General features: G+C 33.1%; 1 protein-coding gene across 1 annotated transcript; it reads left to right on the forward strand.

Moving 5' to 3' along the window:
• Positions 1-17,825: 17,825 nt before the first annotated feature.
• On the forward strand, positions 17,826-19,217 carry LOC149570222 (glucan endo-1,3-beta-glucosidase-like). The gene is made up of 2 exons (XM_089822863.1): positions 17,826-17,853; positions 17,969-19,217. Exons 1-2 carry the CDS (start codon positions 17,841-17,843, stop codon positions 18,967-18,969), a joined length of 1,014 nt encoding a protein of 337 aa, XP_089678989.1. The 5' UTR covers positions 17,826-17,840; the 3' UTR covers positions 18,970-19,217.
• The last annotated feature ends 6,237 nt before the right edge of the window (positions 19,218-25,454 follow it).

Genomic DNA, 25,454 nt, shown 5'->3' on the forward strand with positions numbered 1-25,454 from the left:
TTAGTCACTTTAAGGAATTACTTGCATTTCGTTGGAAAGGAAATAAAAACCACATTTCACTAATGAAAGAGAATCACTCTCCACATAAAATCGTTAATAAAATATACTAATTCAATGTCAAATCAAGGATACCTCCACTCTCAGTGATTAAAAAAATGGGCTAGATATTTTCACAATCTAAATGTTATAACTGTAAATAAAGTAGGAGAACAATAAAATTAAGAGTTCATATTAGTCCTTATGAAATAGTATAAATGTGAACAAACATTTATAAATACATGGATAACTCTATAGTAATTACCTTGGAATTAGCACTCCATTGTGTAAAATATATTTTTATTATGCTTCTATAAATGATGGTCAAATTTTATCTGCTAAAGAAAACAATTAAATTTTAAATGCAGTTTACAAAAGTATATTAGAATATCTCAACATTAACTTTGATGGTCTTGAATTAATTTTTGAAGTCGGGTGTTAAATTATTTTGCAAGTTGGAGCTTTCCAGATTATTATCTACCCATCTATCACTCACCAATAATACAGAGGTCTCGGTCTGCTATGTCCTCTAGATTATTATCTATCTCTCACCAATAATGTAGAAGGCATGGCTTTCTATGCCTTCCTCTACATTGTAAATAATTACCACTCCTAAATAAGTGAAGTGTATCACCTTTTTCTTTAGTGCAATTGATCCTCTATATAATAAAACTTGCTTGATATCATTTGGAATATAATGAGTAACTTTAAGGAATTATTTGTATTTCATTGAAAAGGAAATAAAAATGGCATTTCACTAATTAAAGAAAATTACTCTCCGCATAAAATCATTAATCAAATATAGTAATTCAATCTCAAATCAAGGATACCTTCACTCTCAATGATGAAAAAATGGGCTAGATATTTTCACAGTCTAAATGTTAAAATAAGTGCAAGTAAAGTAGGAGAGGAATAAAATTAAGAGTTATTAGTCCTTATGAAATAGTAGAAATTCGAACCAACATTTATAAATACATGTACAACTCTATAGTTATTTCCTTGGAATATAGAAAAAATTATATTTACTTTAATCATTTTATGGTTCATAAAATTGTGTTTTCTTTTAATAGTATACTAAGTATATATATTTTGCTAGTAATGTTAGAAACCTTATTAATATTTCAAAATTCTTCTTGAAATGTAATGGCTCTTATTTAATATATCAAGTCTGGGCTCGCCCTCTTCTTATTGAAAAAATGTAATATTTTAGTTGACAGTTTATAAAGAAATAAGGATAAAATAATAAATATGATTTATCAGGCATCTAGTTGTCAAATGGTGTCATGAGCTTTAAGGCTTGAAAGATTTATATTAAATTTTTTGAAACATCTAAAAAAAAAAACAAAATTAGTAGTAATTTTAAATTCTAATAGTCTTGATCAAGAAACTTGGACTAACTATTAAATTGTAGCTAAGAATGAGCTATTGGTGGTTTTTAAGTAATATTTGGTTGTATTCTAATTCCTCAATTAAATAATTCCAAATTTCACATTCATGCCACATTTTCTAGAGAATTCTATTATTATATATTATCTTTGTATATGTGTAATTCTTCATCAGTTGTTATTTTTCTACTAGGGAACCTAGGGAACACACCTTTTAACTTTGTACACTATATAGGACCCCTAGTCCCAAGCAAGACTAGAGGCTTTCTTTCTATGTTCTTTTCTGCCAGTGCCTATTTGAACTGAGATTTTGTAAATTTTATGTTAATATAATCTATAAGGCTTCGACCTTTTATGGATTAAAAAGATATTTATTAATTAATTTTACAAAGAATTAAAAACTCTCGTTAAACACGCATTACACAACCTCCTCTATATCTAATTTTCCTCTAGGTGGTATTAATGGTCACTCTTTCAAAAAATAGAGTGTTGTATTAGTTCTTTCGATTTAATATCTCTAGGAATTCCAATTTAATAGAAAAAGTTATATTTTACTTTAATCATTTTAAGGTTCACCGAATTGTGTTTTGTTTTAATCAGTATACTAGGTATTTATATGTTTTTCTAGTAATGTTAGAAGCCTTAGTAATGTTTCAAATCTCATCTTAAAATTTAATGACTCTTATTTAATATATCAAGTTCAGGATCACCCTCTTCTTATTGAAAAAATGTAATAGTTTAGTTGATAATTTATAAAGAAATAAGTATAAAATAAGAAGTGTTTGAGATACAAATAACCTGCAATTCTTCCACCATACGCGGCAACTAGAACTCTGGATGTTGCGGCGAGAAGATCAGCTATATGTGTCATTTGGCTGTACAAACTAGTGATGTGGAGCTTGTGGCTAGTCGAGGTTGAAATTGTATTCCGTATTGCAGGTCAAATGGGTAAAAATGTTTCGTGTGATCGAGGCAATCGAGATAATTACATGGACTGTATGTTCGATTGTCAAAGCATAGATATCTTATGCAGAAACTCTAATCTGTTGAATTCTATTCCTGAAGATAGATAGACATTGAGCCTCGTAGAACCGTGAGCAGGTTAAAAAATGCATCCGCGTTATATTCCAACAAATGAAACTGAATGTAGTCGTGTTATTGGGATAAGGGGGTTTGAAGAGTTTGCACTTTAAATGGTTTCCATAGCATCTGGTGGCAAAGTATATGTAGAAATGGTTTGCCGAAATGACCGACTCGATTGCAAACTATAAATACCCAAGCGGGCCTCGTGGTTTTCATTCACTAAATATCACAAGTATTGCATCCTACAACCAAAATCGTAGCCATTAATATTTAGCTTTCCACCGTACGCGGCAACTAGAACTCTGGATGTTGCGGCGAGAAGATCAGCTATATGTGTCATTTGGCTGTACAAACTAGTGATGTGGAGCTTGTGGCTAGTTGAGGTTGAAATTGTAATCTGTATTGCAGGACAAATGGGTAAAAATGTTTTGTGTGATCAAGGCGATCGAGATAATTACGTGGACTGTATGTTCGATTGTCAAAGCATAGATATCTTATGCAGAAACTCTAATCTTTTGAATTCTATTCCTGAAGATACAAATAACCTGCAATTCTTCCACCGTACGCGGCAACTAGAACTCTGGATGTTGCGGCGAGAAGATCAGCTATATGTGTCATTTGGCTGTACAAACTAGTGATGTGGAGCTTGTGGCTAGTTGAGGTTGAAATTGTAATCCGTATTGCAGGTCAAATGGGTAAAAATGTTTCGTGTGATCGAGGTTATCGAGATAATTACGTGGACTGTATGTTCGATTGTCAAAGCATAGATATCTTATGCAGAAACTCTAATTTGTTAAATTCTATTCCTGAAGATAGATAGACATTGAGCCTCGTAGAACCGTGAGCAGGTTAAAAAATGCATCCGCGTTATATTCCAACAAATGAAACTGAATGTAGTCATGTCCAAAGATATCAGTTTGTCCGAATTAGTTAAGGAGTAACTATGGCCGCCAGAGTTATGTATACATTAGATAAGTTGCTGTTAGAATTGTAATTGGAAGATCGGTGGCACAGTATGTTTTGATTGTGATTGTTATTAGAATATTTTCTAATTTTGAATGCCACGTGCAGTGGGAGTGTGCTATGGAACATCGGGGAATGTACCCAGCCCGCGCGGGGTGGTGGAGCTGCTGAAGCGCCACAACATCGAGGAATGTAATGACTCTTATTTAATATATCAAGTTCAAGATCACCCTCTTCTTATTGAAAAAAAGTAATAGATTAGTTGATAATTTATAAAGAAATAAGGATAAAATAATAAATACAATTTATCGGGCTTCTAGTTATGAAATGGTGTCAGGAGGGCATTTCAAATTCTTTCTCTAAGGCTTGAAATATTCATATTAAGTTTTTTGAAACATCTAAAGAAAAATAAAATATTTTTGTTTTATTCATTTCTTGACTTTCATTTGGAGCATAGGAGGGTCCTTCTAGGACCAAAGTGTGAAGGGTGGCACACAATCGACGTTAGAGCCCAAGGTGACTAGTTCTGGATAACCCATGATGTAGTTTTTAATTAAGTGGAAACTTCAAAAAATTAAATAGATTTCGTATTTCAAAATAATAAAGGATAATGGTGTCTCACCCATGCATAGAGTATGCAAAAGGTCTTTTGTAAGGATGGGTTGAGAAGGCTTGGTCATTGTTGGGGCATTAATCTGGAAGTACCATGTCAAACTATTGACCTAATGCAAATAAAAAATGATGTTCAAATTAGTCTCCTAGATGACTATTGACCCAATGCAATTCAAAACCATGTTGTTTTAGTCTCCTATATGACCATTGTTGATTGTGCTCTTCCATGAGCTCTAAGAGTTGGTAGTATTTTTTTGTATAACAAACAAGGAAATATATTAGAATGTGTAAACATTTAAATAGGCAAAGGGATGAATGTATTAAAAAGTATACAATAAATTTCTCTATAGAACAAGGAGAGATGCCTAGATTTTCTGGAAAATATGTCATTTTCTTAATATACTAATGCATTGAAATCCTTTTCTCAAAAGATTTTATGTGTCTGTCTAAGTTAAAGTAAACTATAAAAAAATATGGAATTCAACAAAGTTTGTGATAAGTTATGCAACTGTTAAAAAATTAATCATGTACTTTTACCTAAAGAAATATAAGAAATTTTTTAATTAAAATTTATATAATTAGATTTAAAACACTAAAGATCCATTTTTATGGACCTTTAATTTATTTTATGTACACTTAATTCAATCATTATAATGGTTGAGTTCAAATCTGCAACACTAAGGTTTGTAAGGTTCAAAAAATTGGAAAGAAAAAAGAGGGAAATAAATGTTTCATTATGTTTACTTGTCATGTCCCATTCTTATAGTGACTCTGTAGTGGACCAACATTGTAGTTTCTAGAAAAATATTTCTTTTTTTGTGTGTAAATAAGGCATATTTGTATTCTCCTCCTCTTTTCCCGCATCCCTTTAGCATTTCTCAAGCTCTCAAGTATTAGGAATATCTAATCTTTTGATCCCTTTCTAACAATTATAATTTCAAGATTCCTTGTCCTTGAACATATTTCTATCATGTATATCTTTCCCTGATATCTCTTCCATTGAAACTTTAAGCTAGTCCTTCTAAGAGTCTTTCATTCCTTCCTCTTTAGTGTGTAAAGGTGTCCCCTTCCTAGGTGGTCTTCTCATCTCATGCTCAAATCATCATCCTTACTGATAACTTTTTACATATAAGTGAATTATAGTTAATATTTTGCTTGAAAATTGTAATATTGATCGAATGCATTGCAAAGCCAAATTCTTTTGATTTCCTAGACAATCATTGTCTAATCTTTTCTTTCCTGATATGTAAGAGTTGGTAATATTTATTTGTGCAAAAAATAGGGAAATGTGTTGGAATGTGTAAGAATTTAAATGGATAAAGGGAATTTTCTAGAAAAGTATGTCATTTTTTAATATATCATTGTATTGGAATTCTTCTTTCAAAAGCATGAATAACAAAATTTAACCATTATAATAATGTTATTTTATTTTTGATCGATAAGAGGCCGAAGCTAAAATTAATTTATTTATTTTTTGTGATTAATTTTTTTTTATGAAGCTTGAGTAGATTCAAACTCAAGACCTCCTAGATACCATTGTGTTGTAGGCTATTTCCTAATTTTAACCATTACAAACTTACAAATTATTTAACAATATAATATTTTAGTTAATATAATTTTCATATGGGAATGTAGTATCATACAAAGGCCATGTGTTGTCACAACTTAGAAAGTTTAAAATGTTTCCATCATAGATATTTTTAAAAAAAATATATGATTTTAAAATTAAAAATATATATAATAATCTATTTTATCATTTTGGAAAATTTACTTGTCTATTTCGACCTATTCACCACCCGAACCTAAATCTAATCTAACTACTACCTTAGTGATTTGTTGAAAATTAGCGCTTTTATTCACCACCCGATTCCCAGAACCTAAATCTAATCTAACGACTCCTTTCTTTCTTTATTTAAAAGAAACCTCTTAACTTTCACAACCACATGGAATGATGTGTTGATAACTAGTGTCAATGCCGAAGTACTTTCACTTTGCATGAAAACCCATCATTCGAGTGATACATGTAGAGGGAGTGTTTGAAATAAGTTATAGTTCCTAATTTCGTAATAACTTAAGTATATTCTAAATGTAGTTGGATGAAAATAACCTACAATTCTTCCACCATATGTGGAAACTATTGATGTGGATATGGTGGTGAGATGAAATTCAAATTGTGATCCGAGTAAAATAGTTGCATGTTGTTCTCTATTCTGAATGGATGGAGTAAAATAATGTGATTGTATGATCGATGGTCAGAATATATATATCTTTCTTATATTCCTATGCAAAAACTCTAATTTGTTGAATTCAATTCCTAAAGATAGATAGACATTAATCCTCGTAGAACTGTGAGAAGGTTAAAAGATGCATCTATAGCCCCGTGCAGTGAGAGTGTGCTATGGAACATTGGGGAATGTACCCAGCCTGTAAAAAGTGATGGAGTTTAAACATCACACTAAGACTTGATTTTTAGTGTAAAAGTGTTAAATAGTCAAAGTTTGACTTACTTTTCCTAGCTTAATTTCTTCCTTAGTGTGTGATGTTTAAGGTTGACAATGATGGAGTTACTGGAGTACACAACATTGGGAAAGTGATGGTTTTAGAAGCACACGATCACGTGGAAGCTCTAAGAGCCCTAGAGAAGACTAACATAGAAGAAGTAGTAGTGGGAGTGAGGAATGAGGAGCTCAAGAAGGTTGCAAGTGACCAGATGGCAGCTAACGAGTGGGTGAGGGACAACTGTCACAACCTATTTTCCCTGAACCAAATAAATCGGTGAATTTAATTCCACATGGAATTATTCTTATAACTTTTTATTGTTTATAAAATTAAACTTAGCATTAGCGGCTGATGGTATGATTAAAAGGAAATGATGAATGTAGTTATTTGTTTTTCAAACCTATTAAATTTGCTTCTTATCAAATTTTGTGCACTGCCACGAATCTGGATGGTTAGAGTAACTCAGTTGAGTACCTGATTCTTGTTGTGCTGAGTTATTTTCTCATATCTAAGGTGAGTAATTGGGGAGAGGAATGACTACTTACTAATATTTCATGTGCATATCTGATGTAGGGGGGTAGAGAGTTCAATTTTGGCTTTAGTACGGTCCATATTTGTGAAGCCCTTTTCTATTTTTCCTGAGCTTTAATCTAGAGGCGAGTGCTTGCTACTGTCAAATCGGCAATGGTAGATGTAAATATGGGAGAATTTGAGACCTTTTCATTTCAGGCCAAAATTAATCAGCTTTTGAGTCTCATTATTAACACCTTTTATAGTAACATTGAGATTTTTCTTCAGGAACTTATCGGCAATGCTTCTGATACTTTGGACAAGATTCGGTTTGAACGGCTAATGGGTAATAGCAAATTGGATGCTCAACCTGATCTTCTCATTCAAATTATTCCTAAAAAATCAAACAAGTGCCTAAGTATTGTGGATAGCGGAATTGGCATGACCAAGGGTGGGGAAGATTAGGCTAGAGATGGTGTGAGATCTCTATTTGCCAAGGAAAGTTACTGCAGCTATACCAGTGAGCTTCGGATAGAACCCGGAGGAACCAAGGAATCAAGCTATGAAGTTGACAAGCATTGACCTCTAAACTTTAGGTTCCATTTCTTTATTATATTCCTTCTCACTAAATCAGCTTTGTGTATATGTGTGGAAAGAATTAGATGAACATTGATAGATTCAATCTAAGTAAGGATTGAACATTCTGTCTGAGTGAGTGTCTTACTTGATTGGGTTTCCACCTTTAACCACATCTCCCTCTTGTATTGCTATCAGGGATTCTAAATTAAAGGAAATAATAACTCAAGGAAACAAAAAATAAAAATAAAAATTTGGACGCCCTTCATTCAATAGTTGAAGGATAACGTACCATCCCCAAATAAAAATTGGGACGCCCTTTATTCTAGAAGCTAGGCTTCTCGTGCTAGGGTCGTGGAATTCTTCGTGTTAGGAAGAATTTTGAGGAAAGTGTCACTCTATGGTTGGTGAGGTTAAAGCATCTGGGCCAAACTTCTGTCTCAGGAAGTAGGTGGGAGATGTCCTATAGCTTTGGAGATTGGATTCACTGAAGAACACAATGAAAATGTCATCTTAGTTTGATTGTTTATCTCATCATTTGAGATGTACTTAATTACGTCATTATTTGATGATTTAATGGCATAAAGGCCATACATCGCAACATGTTCTTATATGTTGGTTAAGCACACTATGTTGACAAAATGGGCGTGCGGGCCTAAGGTCACTCAATTGATAAAAATTGGATTACTGATCCTTGCAAGTGATTAGTGAGCATACCTAGATGATTTACTTAATGGTGCTGACCATATGATAGATGACACTGTGCTCGTATGATGTGCCTATTGTTCCATGTCCGACATGTAGGTCTGCATTTTCTATGATGGCCAGTGAGGTATGATGCTTTACATTATACTTCGTATATTTAGTAAATCATGCATTTGATGGATAGATTCCTTAGATAATGTCATGAGTTACATTTGTAAATGGATAATTATTGTTAATCCTTGATTATGGCAGTGAAACAAATGTTAACTAATCAAGCTATAGTTTTCTTATTTATGTGATTCTTTTTATATTTTCATTTATGGGATAGTCATGTGATGATATGTTGTGTTCGACAATTTGGTTGATAATTGGATAGGAAAAAAAATTACACCTATCATTTTGACATGAATGTTGGAAAGTAGAATGAAGTTGCAAACTTAATTGGAAGATATTGTATCTACTTGTTGATTCAACTAATTGTAGACAAATTTTGACTAACTCTATTTGACTTTTTTTCCTATGTGGAAAGTGTATGAAAATATGGTCTTTCTATGAGGATGGAAACACTTATGTATCTATTTTGATAATATTTTTGCATTGGTGTTATTTATATGTGATGATCCACCATGCATGTGACTTTTACTTTATAGAATGTTGTTAACACCTTTTATTTTGTCAATTTGGTCAATGAATAATGATCAACGATGTAGTCATCTTGAGTTATCTGTTTGACTACTAGTCGATATGGTGTTCAACATAGACTTAGACCCTTTGGTTGACTTTTTTGTTTAGGATTTGGTTGAATTATCTATTGGTGTAGAACTTGGATTAATGCTACTTGACATATTTGATTGTGAGACATTCTATCCTTGATCTATCTATAATATTTGTTAAATATATGTTGTTAATTTGGAGCTATATGACACGTTAAGATGCATAATGATGATTAAATGTTAATGATTACATTAATCATTTTATATGTGCATGTCATTATTTTTCCTGATGATCTAATGAGGATGACTTAGATGTAATTAGATTGCATTACTTGATTATGTTTCGAGGACATTGGTCTATTGATGTGGACAATTACTCACTTTGCGAGCACATGTTAGATGGTATGTATGGTACATATGGCTTGTGATTATAAGATGAGTTAAGAAGTCATAAAGTTGAACAAAATTTTTGACTACTAATATTGGAGTTGATCTCCTTGAGATACTAATTAGTATGGCAGGATGTGGATAAGAAGGACCTACTAGAAAGGAAAAATCCCCAGGTGATGCCAAGGTATGGTAAGTGCATAGGTATGTGTGTGATATCATGTGATTTTAAGTCAAATGTACAAAATTTGAGACTTCTTGAGATAAGGAAGTATATGATTTTATATTTCATTGGAAGGTCAATTTGATTTATAATATGTGATGGACTGACATTGGGTGTTGTTCTTGTAATGTAACATAGGGAACGACACATTATCAGAAAGGGGGAATATTGTCGGAGAGAGGTAGCCTAACCCTGTAAAACTATAGAATGGTAATGGAATTCACACACTCACATAGGAAATTTCTTCAAATGATTAAATAATTCAAAGTATGTATGTTTCTCCATGAATTGTGTTACTTCAATTATGTGTTAGTTCAATTATGTGTTATGAAAGGTTCTATGTTAATATATCTAATGACAATTACATTTCATTCAAGTGATAAATTTGACAATTTTGTTGAAGTAGATGGTACACAATCTTGTTGATTTTTATAATTTCTTAATCAAAATATATGCATAATTTCAAGCATTGAAACATTGGAAGCCAAATTGTGAAAATGGTTCTCTTTGATTATGGATGCAATATTCTTCAAGCATCGAGGACGATGCATCTCCTAAGAGGGGAGGGATGTCACAACCTATTTTTCCTCAATGAAATAAATCGATGAATTTGATTCCAAAGGGAATTATTCTTAAAACTTTTTATTGTTTATAAAATTAAACTTAGCATTAGCGACTAATGGTATGGTTAAAAGGAAATGATGAATGTAGTTATTTGTTTCTCAAACCTATTAAATTGGCTTCTTATTGTTTCTCCAAGAGTAGGTGGAGCCAATCATTAGCCATGAAGTTGTATAGAGAGCGAATAGCCTCCACTTCTTCTTCATTGGTTACACCATCCTTGTTAGTCTACATGAGATAAAGGGTAGTGGTTGTTGAGTGCATAACACACACTGAGAAATTGGAAACCCTATCAAACTTATCGTCTAGGTCTATGCTCTTTTTTATTAGTTCAGTAATGGACCTCTCTAGCTTCTCCACCTCCAAATTTCCCTACACTTTATCATTTTTTTTCACTTTGGAATATTTTCGTTAAGTATGATCTCCCCCCAAGTCCTTACCCTTTTGGTCCCCATCTCCTTGAGTGACCTCCGCCTGGGTTTGCTACCAAAGTTACACATCTTGATCAATAAAGTGACCATTCCCTTCTCTTCAACATTCTAATATTTCCCAGAATCTAGAGTTTGGGCATCGCTTTTCAAAGTTTCTAAAACTTTAGAGAGGAAGGGACTATTTTGAACCTTCTCCATGACATCCTCATTCTTACCCTTGCTATCATTTTATTCCTCTTCTTCTTCCCATAATTCCTTCTACTCACCACATCTTTAGGTCTAGGGCCTAACTTCCTTCTAGATTTGTCCAGTTTAAACATTCTGGGAATTGTCAAGGGGTTTTTTATTGCTTAGTTTTTTGCTCACCCATGTGATTCCCTTCCTACAGGTGGTACCTATATTCTCGTCATTAAGGATTTTAATTTTTCCTTCTCGCTTTTCTTAGCCAAGGCAGTGAGTTCTTCATCAACCTTGGGTTTGATGGTGGGTGGGAAGAACTTTGACCAGTAATTTTTAAGGGTAAAGTATGCAAGCTAAGGATATGAGGGCGAAGGGACTTTTAATATTTAAAGAGATAGAAAATTAGTGCTTGAAGATAAATAATTTAATTGTTTCCTTCCTCACATTTATTCCTAATATTCCACATGCAATCTTCGATAGAATGTAATTGGAGAAAAATGAAGGAAATACAATCCTTGTTCTGAAAATGGTTAAGAATAGGAAAGTGGTAGTAATAGAAGACCTTGAATCTATCCTACATGCTACCATATCATACTATAACATAGAATACCATATCCCATAGTTTTGGAAGATTTTCTTGCACGAAACCACCATGGAAATAGATATAGGTTTTGTCCAAGAAAAAGAAGTTTTTGAGGCTCATCTCATTTGCCACTCTAGCCTTCTTCCTCCATGATTTTACTTCCATTGACATGATATTTGTGTTGGCTCTCAAATCTTGAATGACCTCAAAAGTGATTCCATTAATAGTAACCTAACACTTCTTCAAAGAGTCCACAAAGTGCCTCGTGAGCATCTCATCATGGCCCTTGATGCTCTCCATGAAAGGGATGAATCCATCTTCCTTCAAATGTGGCCACATGGCTATGTCTTCCATAATATCTCTCTTAATTCTTGATGGTTCAATTCTCAAATTCTCTCCCTCCATAACTTTATCTTCATCAAGGTATCCAATCGGATCTTCTTCCCCTTCCTTAAGTTTGAATGCCATATCCTTCACCCACTTCAACAAAATATTCAAAAAAAACTAGAGGTGAATCGTAATACACTAGGTGCCAAAGCTTAAAATTATGAAAATCCAGAGTGAAGAACGGCCACTTAGGTTCTATAGGTTTTGATTTAGGATAATATTTGTTCTTAAGTTGCAAGATAATAATATATTTCTAATTTCCTTTTGAAGCCCAGTCTCAAGATTTGGAAATCCATCTTGGATGATGTAAAATATCACCCCAATTATTGCATTGAATAATGACTTTCCAATTCCCATCACAAGTAATGATTACCACATTTTATCTAAAGGTAGCATCACATGTGTTTATCAGCATAAAGGCCTCATTCAAACTTAGCACCATGATGACACTACCCACCAAACAAACCAAATAATTTTTTGGTCATACTAATAGCCATCACCAAGTTCATTGTGACGAGACTATCACTGTCGTACGCTAGAAAATTGTACTCCATGAGTGAAAGGCCTCTTTTTCAACAACTGATTTGATCACCATCGGAAGATCTTCATGCTCATTCTACCAAAATTAAGCATTGATGATATTATGAAATTTTATCTTGATTTACCACTTATAATCAAGGTGGCATACCAACTCATCATAATATCCCTCTTGATAATCTTAATGACTAACGAATAATCTCCCTCCACAAGCAAGTTTTGAATTTTCATGCTACTAGCTAGTTGCACTCCCCACACAAGTCCATGCACTTTTGCCTCATTACTCAAAAGTCTTCCACATTTTTTACAATATTTGTTGATACAAGCTCCTTGTGCACTCTATATTATTCCTCCCAACACAGTGTCCACCCAATGCTTAGACCCATCAAAATTGAATTTCATCTAGTTCAAGGGAGGTGGCTGCCACTTAGTTTGCTATCTTTTCTGGAAGTTAGTATTATCAATTCTCTTAATAACTTTATTGATGCCCCAAAACTGTGCCCAATCCACTCAATTTGTGTGGGGGAGTGAGTAGGCGGTTTAAATTTCCAACTAAGGGTACACTTACTCAAAATCCTCTAAAAGTTTTATGTGTGACCACTCCTAGAAGAGTAATTGTAGCTTTGAAGATATGATTATTTATTCTTTCCATATTTTTTAGTAGATATAGGGTGAATGACCTTTCGTATCATTTTTATCAAGGTTTTTAGAACTTGGAATTATAAATTCTCACAATAACTTGATTGGTGCAAAAGAAATGTATTGAGTCCTACTCAATTTGTGTTTGTGTGTGTATGGGGGGCGAGGGGGTGGTGAGGAGGTGGTTTCCATTTTGAGCTAAGGGAACACTCGCTAAATCCTCACATAATTTTATGTGTGACCACTCCCAAAGGGGTACTTGTATATCTAAAGATATGGTTGTTCTCTTCCTTCCATACGTTCCAGTTATAAAGATGTTATTCAGAGAAAGAAAATAAAATAGTTAATTATATTAGAAAAGTTTGAAAAACATATTATGTACTAGAGGAGAAAGTTCTCTTCAAGAATGTATGTTTTAGTTTTTTATTTCGATATATATGTTATGAGAATTATGGTGGGAGATGAAAGATGACAATTGTAGATGATTTGGTATGGAGTTGTTATAAAAGAGAAAAGTCTAGGTCAAAAACCATAAAAAAATTCTTCATGAACTATCTATATATGTCATATATAACATGTTTTGAAATTAGAAATAAATCAGTTTATTTGTATATAAGTGTTTGGTAGGAACTAGACCCCTAATTTTTTGCAGTTTAAAAATTATCTTAATTTTTTTTTTTAATATAAATTCCAATTTAGAAAATATATCTAAAATAAAAATCATAAACTTCATCCAATTTTAAACATTTGATCAATTTAGAGTGTTCACAAATTCCAAAAAACAATGCAAGTTTATGTCATTCAAGTTGAATATTTCTAGTTTTGTTAGCCTTGTCCTTTTAATAAGTGTGGCAACTAATTGTACTTTTACGTAGTCTAGAAGAACTACCAAATCTGCCAACTCCTTCATAGAAAGACTCCAATTTGTGGTTTCAACATAAAACCAGATGATAGATCTTTGAAATTCTTGAAGAAGTTGCAATCAACAACATGTTCAACCTTCTCTTGTCTTCTTCCTATCTTATTTATGATAAGGTTTCTTCCAATCTATTATCTACTATAAATTTTCATACTCTATGTAATTTCCCCCTTGAAAAGGTAAAGAATATGTAGATCAATCATCATCAATCATAGAACTCTCTTCTTTTTATGAGTATATAAATTATTCCTAAATGAATACTAGATGAAGGAGTAAATAAGAAAGAAGCAATATTAATTTTACCTATCAATACTACGGATTAAATATTATATACACGAAGATATTATTAAGAAATATTAGAATTCTAGTTGGTGTCCCTCTTAAAATTTAAAGAGGAGTTAATTAATTCTTTCTCCAAATCTTAAGAAAATCCTACCAATCATTGTCTATATCTGGAACCCACCGATCAACCAATTTTTAAGACTTTGGATTTATTACAGAAAGTTTCCAATGTGATTTTCAATCATATATCAAAAAAAAAAAATGGAAATAAGCTTAGTTAGAATGGGGAAAATGCATAAATATTCCTTGAACAAGTTTTTTGAATACATTTCTTTCTCTTTATATAGTTGAATGATAAAATTTGGATATGTTTCAAAATTAATAGGAACCTCTTCATAAAAGAGGGTCACAATAAAAATAAGTTGAAAATGTAACGATACCATTAAGAAATGATAGAATAATTTGAAAGAATTGTTGACAAAATGAAACTAAAGTGATTGCTATACTATGCTAATAGCTCCAACTTGTCAAATAATTCAATAAACCACTTCAAAAAAAAAATCAAGGCCATTAAAATGAAGTTTGAGCTTTTCTAATCTATTTGTCTAAATAACCTTAAAATTTTCATATTTTTCTTCAATAAATAAATGTCATTGGCATTTGTAGAAACATAAATAGTTAAAAATAGATCATGATGTTAAATTTCAGAAAAACAATTTAATTTTTTACTTTATTATTGATATAATATACCAAAAATATATCTTAGAATATACGGAACCTAATTTTTATTATCATGAAATGATTATTGAAGTGGAGGGGATGGGTGGAATGAAGCAAGGGTTTGTATAGGTTATAGTGAGAGATAGAAGTTTTTCCTATGCTTTTGATGATAGACCCTTGATAGTGGAACTCAATAGAAATAACCAGCTTTTAGGTTCTCTAAACAGTCATACATATGTAGTTATAGAGGATGGGTATGAAGATTTTTTTTACAAAATTATGGAGGAACTCATGGATCCTAGGATAGATCGACTTTTCCAACATCCTTGAGGGAGAATATTCAAAATTATATGCAAAGGACATTACAACCCTAAAAGAGAAGAGGCCTCAGATGAAAACAAGAAAAAAATCGTGTGGCCCTTTTTTGGGGTTAAACCTAGCAATAAATATTTATTTACCCCAGTGAATAATATTTTAAATCAAAAAATGGTACTTTTCTATTTTGATCTCAAGTTTTGTGATTGACCACAATATGTATTTAATTTCTTTATATCTTGTGAGAAAGTTGACGAGTCCTAGAACCAACTATAGAGAAGGAAATAGTAGAAAGCTAGAGGAATATAAAAATCTCAAGGGATAGACCTTCCCTTGTGCTACATCATTTAAACTAGCATGGAAAGATAGAGAGATTAAATATTATACTTTTTCGTAAAGAATTATTTATAAACTAGGATGTTGTGTTGCAATAATACATTTTAAAGTGTGAAAGTGCATAATAGTTTGTTACCAAACTATCAGTTATATAGTTACTAAAGGTTATGTACAGGATCATGGTGGGCCAAAAAATGGTGATGAGAAAAAAAAACTAGTCTAACAACATCCAAAAAGTGTTTTGCAATTTGCGTTGACTTTTTGCTTCCAATCCTAATACTAATGCAAAGGAAAAAACATTACACAACCTTATCGCATATCCGATACATTGGTTACCCAAAACTTGCACATAGGCTTTTAAAAAAATTGAATGCAAATTTTTCTGAATTCTTACCATTTGAACAACTAAAGTGATCGAGTTCTAGTAGTGTAATCAAGTATATAAATCAATGCAATATATTTTCCACTAGATTCTGCATCCTAGCACAAGTAATTTGATTTTTTTTGTTTTGCACTTGATTTTTTACTAGCCATGTGTGCTTCTTTCTCTTGCATATGTGAAGTTACCTATGAATATTTTAGCTTTGTTAGTAAAATTAACTTATCTTTAACTTTATGAAGAAGAATATGGTATTAATGTATAGTACTATAGACAAATGATATCGAACTTATCAAGCATTGAACAATTATCCTAGGAAGGAAGTCAAGGAAATGATTGGTACAAAGGTTTCCAAGGATATTATTTGAGTAAAGATTTGAGAATGATTGAGAAAATTGAAAATTTTAATTTGCCACACAATTTTTAACTCTAAATAAAATCAAACTAGCATAGGAGAACCATAACTCCATGACAAGGATAATTGAATCCTAAAATTTATTAATTCTCAAGGATGATTTGGGATCCTAGTAATTGTGGGAAATGCTAGGCCTGGGATTTAACTTCTAGAAAATCGCTTGCAGTTTATAAAGTGAATTGTGAAATAATTTCTTCCACATGAAGTGACAGATATATTGTAGGAATGAGATAGTTAATATGATCCAACCAATGAGAAGGATCACCATCATTGGATACATTTAATATCTAATTATGATGCATTGTGGAGGGTAGATTATTGTTGAATAACTTGGGGATTAAACTATTTGTAACTTTAAAGAGGCAAGTCATAAACCCTTTGATTTTCAAGACTAAGCTAGTGGACGAATATCATTGATTTAGGAAAATTTGAAGAGAAACAAAAGAAATCCAAGTAAGGATAGATTGCTATAGATTTCAAATGATCAATGATAAATTAAAAGATTATGTTTCTTACTGTCTGAAATATATTTTAAATTTTAGATTTAAATAAAAATAAAATATTAAAAATATTTTTTCTAATATAATATCATATGTAAATTAAAATTGACTACAGATTAAAATTGCACAAAGAACGTAAATTAAGTATAATAACAACTACTTATTTTATTTATTTAGTGAAAAGAAACTTCCAAACATTGTCAATGTCTTGGAATGACGTTTTAATAACAAGTCAAAGTCCCAAGTGTCCTCGTCAGGATCTATGGTTGAATTAAGAAGTGTTTGAGATACAAATAACCTGCAATTCTTTCACCGTACGCGGCAACTAGAACTCTGGATGTTGCGGCGAGAAGATCAGCTATATGTGTCATTTGGCTGTACAAACTAGTGATGTGGAGCTTGTGGCGAGTTGAGGTTGAAATTGTAATCCGTATTGCAGGTCAAATGGGTAAAAATGTTTCGTGTGATCGAGGCGATCGAGATAATTACGTGGACTGTATGTTCGATTGTCAAAGCATAGATATCTTATGCGGAAACTCTAATCTGTTGAATTCTATTCCTGAAGATAGATAGACATTGAGCCTCGTAGAACCGTGAGCAGGTTAAAAGATGCATCCGCGTTATATTCCAACAAATGAAACTGAATGTAGTCGTGTTATTGGGATAAGGGGGGTTGAAGAGTTTGCACTTTAAATGGTTTCCATAGCATCTGGTGGCAAAGTATATGTACAAATGGTTTGCCGCAATGACCGACTCGATTGCAAACTATAAATACCCAATCGGGCCTTGTGGTTTTCATTCACTAAGTATCACAAGTATTGCATCCTACAACCAAAATCGTAGCCATTAATATTTAGCTTTTTTCCAAAGATATCAGTTTGTCCGAATTAGTTGAGGAGTAACTATGGCCGCCAGAGGTATGTATACATTAGATAAGTTGCTGTTAGAATTGTAATTGGAAGATCGGTGGCGCAGTATGTTTTGATTGTGATTGTTATTAGAATATTTTCTAATGTTGAATGCCCCGTGCAGTGGGAGTGTGCTGTGGAACATCGGGGAATGTACCCAGCCCGCGCGAGGTGGTGGAGCTGCTGAAGCGCCACAACATCGGGAAAGTGAGGATTTTGGAGGCACATGATCATGATCGCGTCGAAGCTCTGAGAGCCCTGGAGAAGACGGGCATAGAAGAAGTAATAGTTGGACTGAGGAACGAGGAGCTCGAGAAGGTTGCGAGCAACCAGGCGGCAGCCAATGGGTGGGTGAGGGACAACGTTGGCTCCTTCTACCCGGCCGCCAATATCAAATACATTTCGGTGGGAAACGAGGTGCTGCATTACGGAAACGAGAGATACGTCTCACATCTCCTCCCCGCAATACGAAACATTCAGACCGCACTGCGCAAGGCCAATCTGGACAAGGATATAAAGGTCTCCACCACCCAGGCGGCCTCATCTGTGCTGGCGGGAGCGGGAGATTCTTATTATGATCCGCGCCCCTCTCAGGGTGAGTTCCGCAACGATCTAAAGAGCACACTCCGCCCTCTGCTAAAGTTCTTGGCTGACAACGGCTCTCCATTCATGGTGAATGTGTACCCTTATTATACCTACGCGGGCAACAGGGACCAGATATCCTTGGACTATGCGCTCTTCAAACCCTCCGCCCCGGTGGTGCACGACGGAGGTCTTCAGTACAGGAATTTGTTCGACGCGACGGTGGACTCTGTCATTGCCGCGCTTGAAAGAGAGGGACATCCACGTCTACCCCTGCTCATTACGGAGAGCGGGTGGCCCTCTGCGGGAGATGATGGGGTGGCAACCGTGGACAACGCCAGGGCGTACAATAACAACCTCATCAGGCATGTCTCCTCCAACCAGGGAACGCCCAGGAGGCCTGGAAACCCCATCCACGCCTACATTTTCTCCCTCTTCAACCACAACATCGAGTCCGGCCCCGATGTCCAGCGCCATTTCGGCCTCTTCTATCCCAACAAAACTCCCGTCTACCCCGTCGACTTCACCCCCACCCCATACTAGGTAGTGGAATCTTTCCGGATTATTATCTATCTATCTATCACTCACCAATAATACAGAGGTCTCGGTCCGCTATGTCCTCCGGATAATTATCTATCTCTCGCCAATAATGCAGAACGCATGGCTTTCTATGCCTTCTTTACATTGTAAATAATTACCACTGCTAAATAAGTGAAGTGTATCACCTTTTCTTTAGTGTAATAATTGATCCTCAATATAATAAGACTTGCTTGATATCGTTTGGAATATAATTAGTCACTTTAAGGAATTACTTGTATTTCGTTGGAAAGGAAATAAAAACCACATTTCACTAATGAAAGAGAATCACTCTCCACATAAAATCGTTAATAAAATATACTAATTCAATGTCAAATCAAGGATACCTCCACTCTCAGTGATTAAAAAAATGGGCTAGATATTTTCACAATCTAAATGTTATAACTGTAAATAAAGTAGGAGAACAATAAAATTAAGAGTTCATATTAGTCCTTATGAAATAGTATAAATGTGAACAAACATTTATAAATACATGGATAACTCTATAGTAATTACCTTGGAATTAGCACTCCATTGTGTAAAATATATTTTTATTATGCTTCTATAAATGATGGTCAAATTTTATCTGCTAAAGAAAACAATTAAATTTTAAATGCAGTTTACAAAAGTATATTAGAATATCTCAACATTAACTTTGATGGTCTTGAATTAATTTTTGAAGTCGGGTGTTAAATTATTTTGCAAGTTGGAGCTTTCCGGATTATTATCTACCCATCTATCACTCACCAATAATACAGAGGTCTCGGTCTGCTATGTCCTCTAGATTATTATCTATCTCTCACCAATAATGTAGAAGGCATGGCTTTCTATGCCTTCCTCTACATTGTAAATAATTACCACTCCTAAATAAGTGAAGTGTATCACCTTTTTCTTTAGTGCAATTGATCCTCTATATAATAAAACTTGCTTGATATCATTTGGAATATAATGAGTAACTTTAAGGAATTATTTGTATTTCATTGAAAAGGAAATAAAAATGGCATTTCACTAATTAAAGAAAATTACTCTCCGCATAAAATCATTAATCAAATATAGTAATTCAATCTCAAATCAAGGATACCTTCACTCTCAATGATGAAAAAATGGGCTAGATATTTTCACAGTCTAAATGTTAAAATAAGTGCAAGTAAAGTAGGAGAGGAATAAAATTAAGAGTTATTAGTCCTTATGAAATAGTAGAAATTCGAACCAACATTTATAAATACATGTACAACTCTATAGTTATTTCCTTGAAATATAGAAAAAATTATATTTACTTTAATCATTTTATGGTTCATAAAATTGTGTTTTCTTTTAATAGTATACTAAGTATATATATTTTGCTAGTAATGTTAGAAACCTTATTAATATTTCAAAATTCTTCTTGAAATGTAATGGCTCTTATTTAATATATCAAGTCTGGGCTCGCCCTCTTCTTATTGAAAAAATGTAATATTTTAGTTGACAGTTTATAAAGAAATAAGGATAAAATAATAAATATGATTTATCAGGCATCTAGTTGTCAAATGGTGTCATGAGCTTTAAGGCTTGAAAGATTTATATTAAATTTTTTGAAACATCTAAAAAAAAAAAAAAAATTAGTAGTAATTTTAAATTCTAATAGTCTTGATCAAGAAACTTGGACTAACTATTAAATTGTAGCTAAGAATGAGCTATTGGTGGTTTTTAAGTAATATTTGGTTGTATTCTAATTCCTCAATTAAATAATTCCAAATTTCACATTCATGCCACATTTTCTAGAGAATTCTATTATTATATATTATCTTTGTATATGTGTAATTCTTCATCAGTTGTTATTTTTCTACTAGGGAAACTAGGGAACACACCTTTTAACTTTGTACACTATATAGGACCCCTAGTCCCAAGCAAGACTAGAGGCTTTCTTTCTATGTTCTTTTCTGCCAGTGCCTATTTGAACTGAGATTTTGTAAATTTTATGTTAATATAATCTATAAGGCTTCGACCTTTTATGGATTAAAAAGATATTTATTAATTAATTTTACAAAGAATTAAAAACTCTCGTTAAACACGCATTACACAAACTCCTCTATATCTAATTTTCCTCTAGGTGGTATTAATGGTCACTCTTTCAAAAAATAGAGTGTTGTATTAGTTCTTTCGATTTAATATCTCTAGGAATTCCAATTTAATAGAAAAAGTTATATTTTACTTTAATCATTTTAAGGTTCACCGAATTGTGTTTTGTTTTAATCAGTATACTAGGTATTTATATGTTTTTCTAGTAATGTTAGAAGCCTTAGTAATGTTTCAAATCTCATCTTAAAATTTAATAACTCTTATTTAATATATCAAGTTCAGGATCACCCTCTTCTTATTGAAAAAATGTAATAGTTTAGTTGATAATTTATAAAGAAATAAGTATAAAATAAGAAGTGTTTGAGATACAAATAACCTGCAATTCTTCCACCGTACGCGGCAACTAGAACTCTGGATGTTGCGGCGAGAAGATCAGCTATATGTGTCATTTGGCTGTACAAACTAGTGATGTGGAGCTTGTGGCTAGTCGAGGTTGAAATTGTATTCCGTATTGCAGGTCAAATGGGTAAAAATGTTTCGTGTGATCGAGGCAATCGAGATAATTACATGGACTGTATGTTCGATTGTCAAAGCATAGATATCTTATGCAGAAACTCTAATCTGTTGAATTCTATTCCTGAAGATAGATAGACATTGAGCCTCGTAGAACCGTGAGCAGGTTAAAAAATGCATCCGCGTTATATTCCAACAAATGAAACTGAATGTAGTCGTGTTATTGGGATAAGGGGGTTTGAAGAGTTTTCACTTTAAATGGTTTCCATAGCATCTGGTGGCAAAGTATATGTAGAAATGGTTTGCCGAAATGATCGACTCGATTGCAAACTATAAATACCCAAGCGGGCCTCGTGGTTTTCATTCACTAAATATCACAAGTATTGCATCCTACAACCAAAATCATAGCCATTAATATTTAGCTTTCCACCGTACGCGGCAACTAGAACTCTGGATGTTGCGGCGAGAAGATCAGCTATATGTGTCATTTGGCTGTACAAACTAGTGATGTGGAGCTTGTGGCTAGTTGAGGTTGAAATTGTAATCTGTATTGCAGGACAAATGGGTAAAAATGTTTTGTGTGATCAAGGCGATCGAGATAATTACGTGGACTGTATGTTCGATTGTCAAAGCATAGATATCTTATGCAGAAACTCTAATCTTTTGAATTCTATTCCTGAAGATAGATAGACATTGAGCCTCGTAGAACCGTGAGCAGGTTAAAAAATGCATTCGCGTTATATTCCAACAAATGAAACTTAATGTAGTCGTGTTATTGGGATAAGGGGGTTTGAAGAGTTTGCACTTTAAATGGTTTCCATAGCATCTGGTGGCAAAGTATATGTAGAAATGGTTTGCCGAAATGACCGACTCGATTGCAAACTATAAATACCCAAGCGGGCCTTGTGGTTTTCATTCACTAAATATCACAAGTATTGCATCCTACAACCAAAATCGTAGCCATTAATATTTAGCTTTCCACCGTACGCGGCAACTAGAACTCTGGATGTTGCGGCGAGAAGATCAGCTATATGTGTCATTTGGCTGTACAAACTAGTGATGTGGAGCTTGTGGCTAGTTGAGGTTGAAATTGTAATCCGTATTGTAGGTCAAATGGGTAAAAATGTTTCGTGTGATCGAGGCGATCGAGATAATTACGTGGACTGTATGTTCGATTGTCAAAGCATAGATATCTTATGCAGAAACTCTAATCTTTTGAATTCTATTCCTGAAGATACAAATAACCTGTAATTCTTCCACCGTACGCAGCAACTAGAACTCTGGATGTTGCGGCGAGAAGATCAGCTATATGTGTCATTTGGCTGTACAAACTAGTGATGTGGAGCTTGTGGCTAGTTGAGGTTGAAATTGTAATCCGTATTGCAGGTCAAATGGGTAAAAATGTTTCGTGTGATCGAGGCGATCGAGATAATTACGTGGACTGTATTTTCGATTGTCAAAGCATAGATATCTTATGCAAAAACTCTAATCTGTTGAATTCTATTCCTGAAGATAGATAGACATTGAGCCTCGTAGAACCGTGAGCAGGTTAAAAAATGCATCCGCATTATATTCCAACAAATGGAACTGAATGTAGTCGTGTCCAAAGATATCAGTTTGTCCGAATTGGTTAAGGAGTAACTATGGCCGCCAGAGTTATGTATACATTAGATAAGTTGCTGTTAGAATTGTAATTGGAAGATCGGTGGCACAGTATGTTTTGATTGTGATTTTTATTAGAATATTTTCTAATTTTGAATGCCACGTGCAGTGGGAGTGTTCTATGGAACATCGGGGAATGTACCCAGCCCGCGCAAGGTGGTGGAGCTGCTGAAGCACCACAACATCGGGGAATGTAATGACTCTTATTTAATATATCAACTTCAAGATCACCCTCTTCTTATTGAAAAAAAGTAATAGATTAGTTGATAATTTATAAAGAAATAAGGATAAAATAATAAATACAATTTATTGGGCTTCTAGTTATGAAATGGTGTCAGGAGTGCATATCAAATTCTTTCTCTAAGGCTTGAAAGATTCACATTAAGTTTTTTGAAACATCTAAAGAAAAATAAAATATTTTTGTTTTATTCATTTCTTGACTTTCATTTGGAGCATAGGAGGGTCCTTCTAGGACCAAAGTGTGAAGGGTGGCACACAATCGACGTTAGAGCCCAAGGTGACTAGTTCTGGATAACCCATGATGTAGTTTTTAATTAAGTGGAAACTTCAAAAAATTAAATAGATTTCGTATTTCAAATTAATAAAGGATAATGGTGTCTCACCCATGCATAGAGTATGCAAAAGGTCTTTTGTAAGGATGGGTTGATAAGGCTTTGTCATTGTTGGGGCATTAATCTGGAAGTACCATGTCAAACTATTGACCCAATGCAAATAAAAAATGATGTTCAAATTAGTCTCCTAGATGACTATTGACCCAATGCAATTCAAAACCATGTTGTTTTAGTCTCCTATATGACCATTGTTGATTGTGCTCTTCCATGAGCTCTAAGAGTTGGTAGTATTTTTTTGTATAACAAACAAGGAAATATATTAGAATGTGTGAACATTTAAATAGGCAAAGGGATGAATGTATTAAAAAGTATACAATAAATTTCTCTATAGAACAAGGAGAGATGCCTAGATTTTCTGGAAAATATGTCATTTTCTTAATATACTAATGCATTGAAATCCTTTTCTCAAAAGATTTTATGTGTCTGTCTAAGTTAAAGTAAACTATAAAAAAATATGGAATTCAACAAAGTTTGTGATAAGTTATGCAACTGTTAAAAAATTAATCATGTACTTTTACCTAAAGAAATATAAGAATTTTTTTAATTAAAATTTATATAATTAGATTTAAAACACTAAAGATCCATTTTTATGGACCTTTAATTTATTTTATGTACACTTAATTCAATCATTATAATGGTTGAGTTCAAATCTGCAACACTAAGGTTTGTAAGGTTCAAAAAATTGGAAAGAAAAAAGAGGGAAATAAATGTTTCATTATGTTTACTTGTCATGTCCCATTCATATAGTGACTCTGTAGTGGACCAACATTGTAGTTTCTAGACAATTATTTCTTTTTTTGTGTGTAAATAAGGCATATTTGTATTCTCCTCCTCTTTTCCCGCATCCCTTTAGCATTTCTCAAGCTCTCAAGTATTAGGAATATCTAATCTTTTGATCCCTTTCTAACAATTATAATTTCAAGATTCCTTGTCCTTGAACATATTTCTATCATGTATATCTTTCCCTGATATCTCTTCCATTGAAACTTTAAGCTAGTCCTTCTAAGAGTCTTTCATTCCTTCCTCTTTAGTGTGTAAAGGTGTCCCCTTCCTAGGTGGTCTTCTCATCTCATGCTCAAATCATCATCCTTACTAATAAATTTTTACATATAATTGAATTATAGTTAATATTTTTCTTGAAAATTGTAATATTGATCGAATGCATTGCAAAGCCAAATTCTTTTGATTTCCTAGACAATCATTGTCTAATCTTTTCTTTCCTGATATGTAAGAGTTGGTAATATTTATTTGTGCAAAAAATAGGGAAATGTGTTGGAATGTGTAAGCATTTAAATGGATAAAGGGAATTTTCTAGAAAAGTATGTCATTTTTTAATATATCATTGTATTGGAATTCTTCTTTCAAAAGCATGAAGAACAAAATTTAACCATTATAATAATGTTATTTTATTTTTGATCGATAAGAGGCCGAAGCTAAAATTAATTTATTTATTTTTTGTGATTAATTTTTTTTTATGAAGCTTGAGTAGATTCAAACTCAAGACCTCCTAGATACCATTGTGTTGTAGGCTATTTCCTAATTTTAACCATTACAAACTTACAAATTATTTAACAATATAATATTTTA

The sequence above is a fragment of the Cupressus sempervirens genome, chromosome 3 (assembly GCF_028749045.1).
Source record: "Cupressus sempervirens isolate cs-2001-9-10 chromosome 3, ASM2874904v1, whole genome shotgun sequence".
NCBI classification, from domain to species: domain Eukaryota; kingdom Viridiplantae; phylum Streptophyta; class Pinopsida; order Cupressales; family Cupressaceae; genus Cupressus; species Cupressus sempervirens.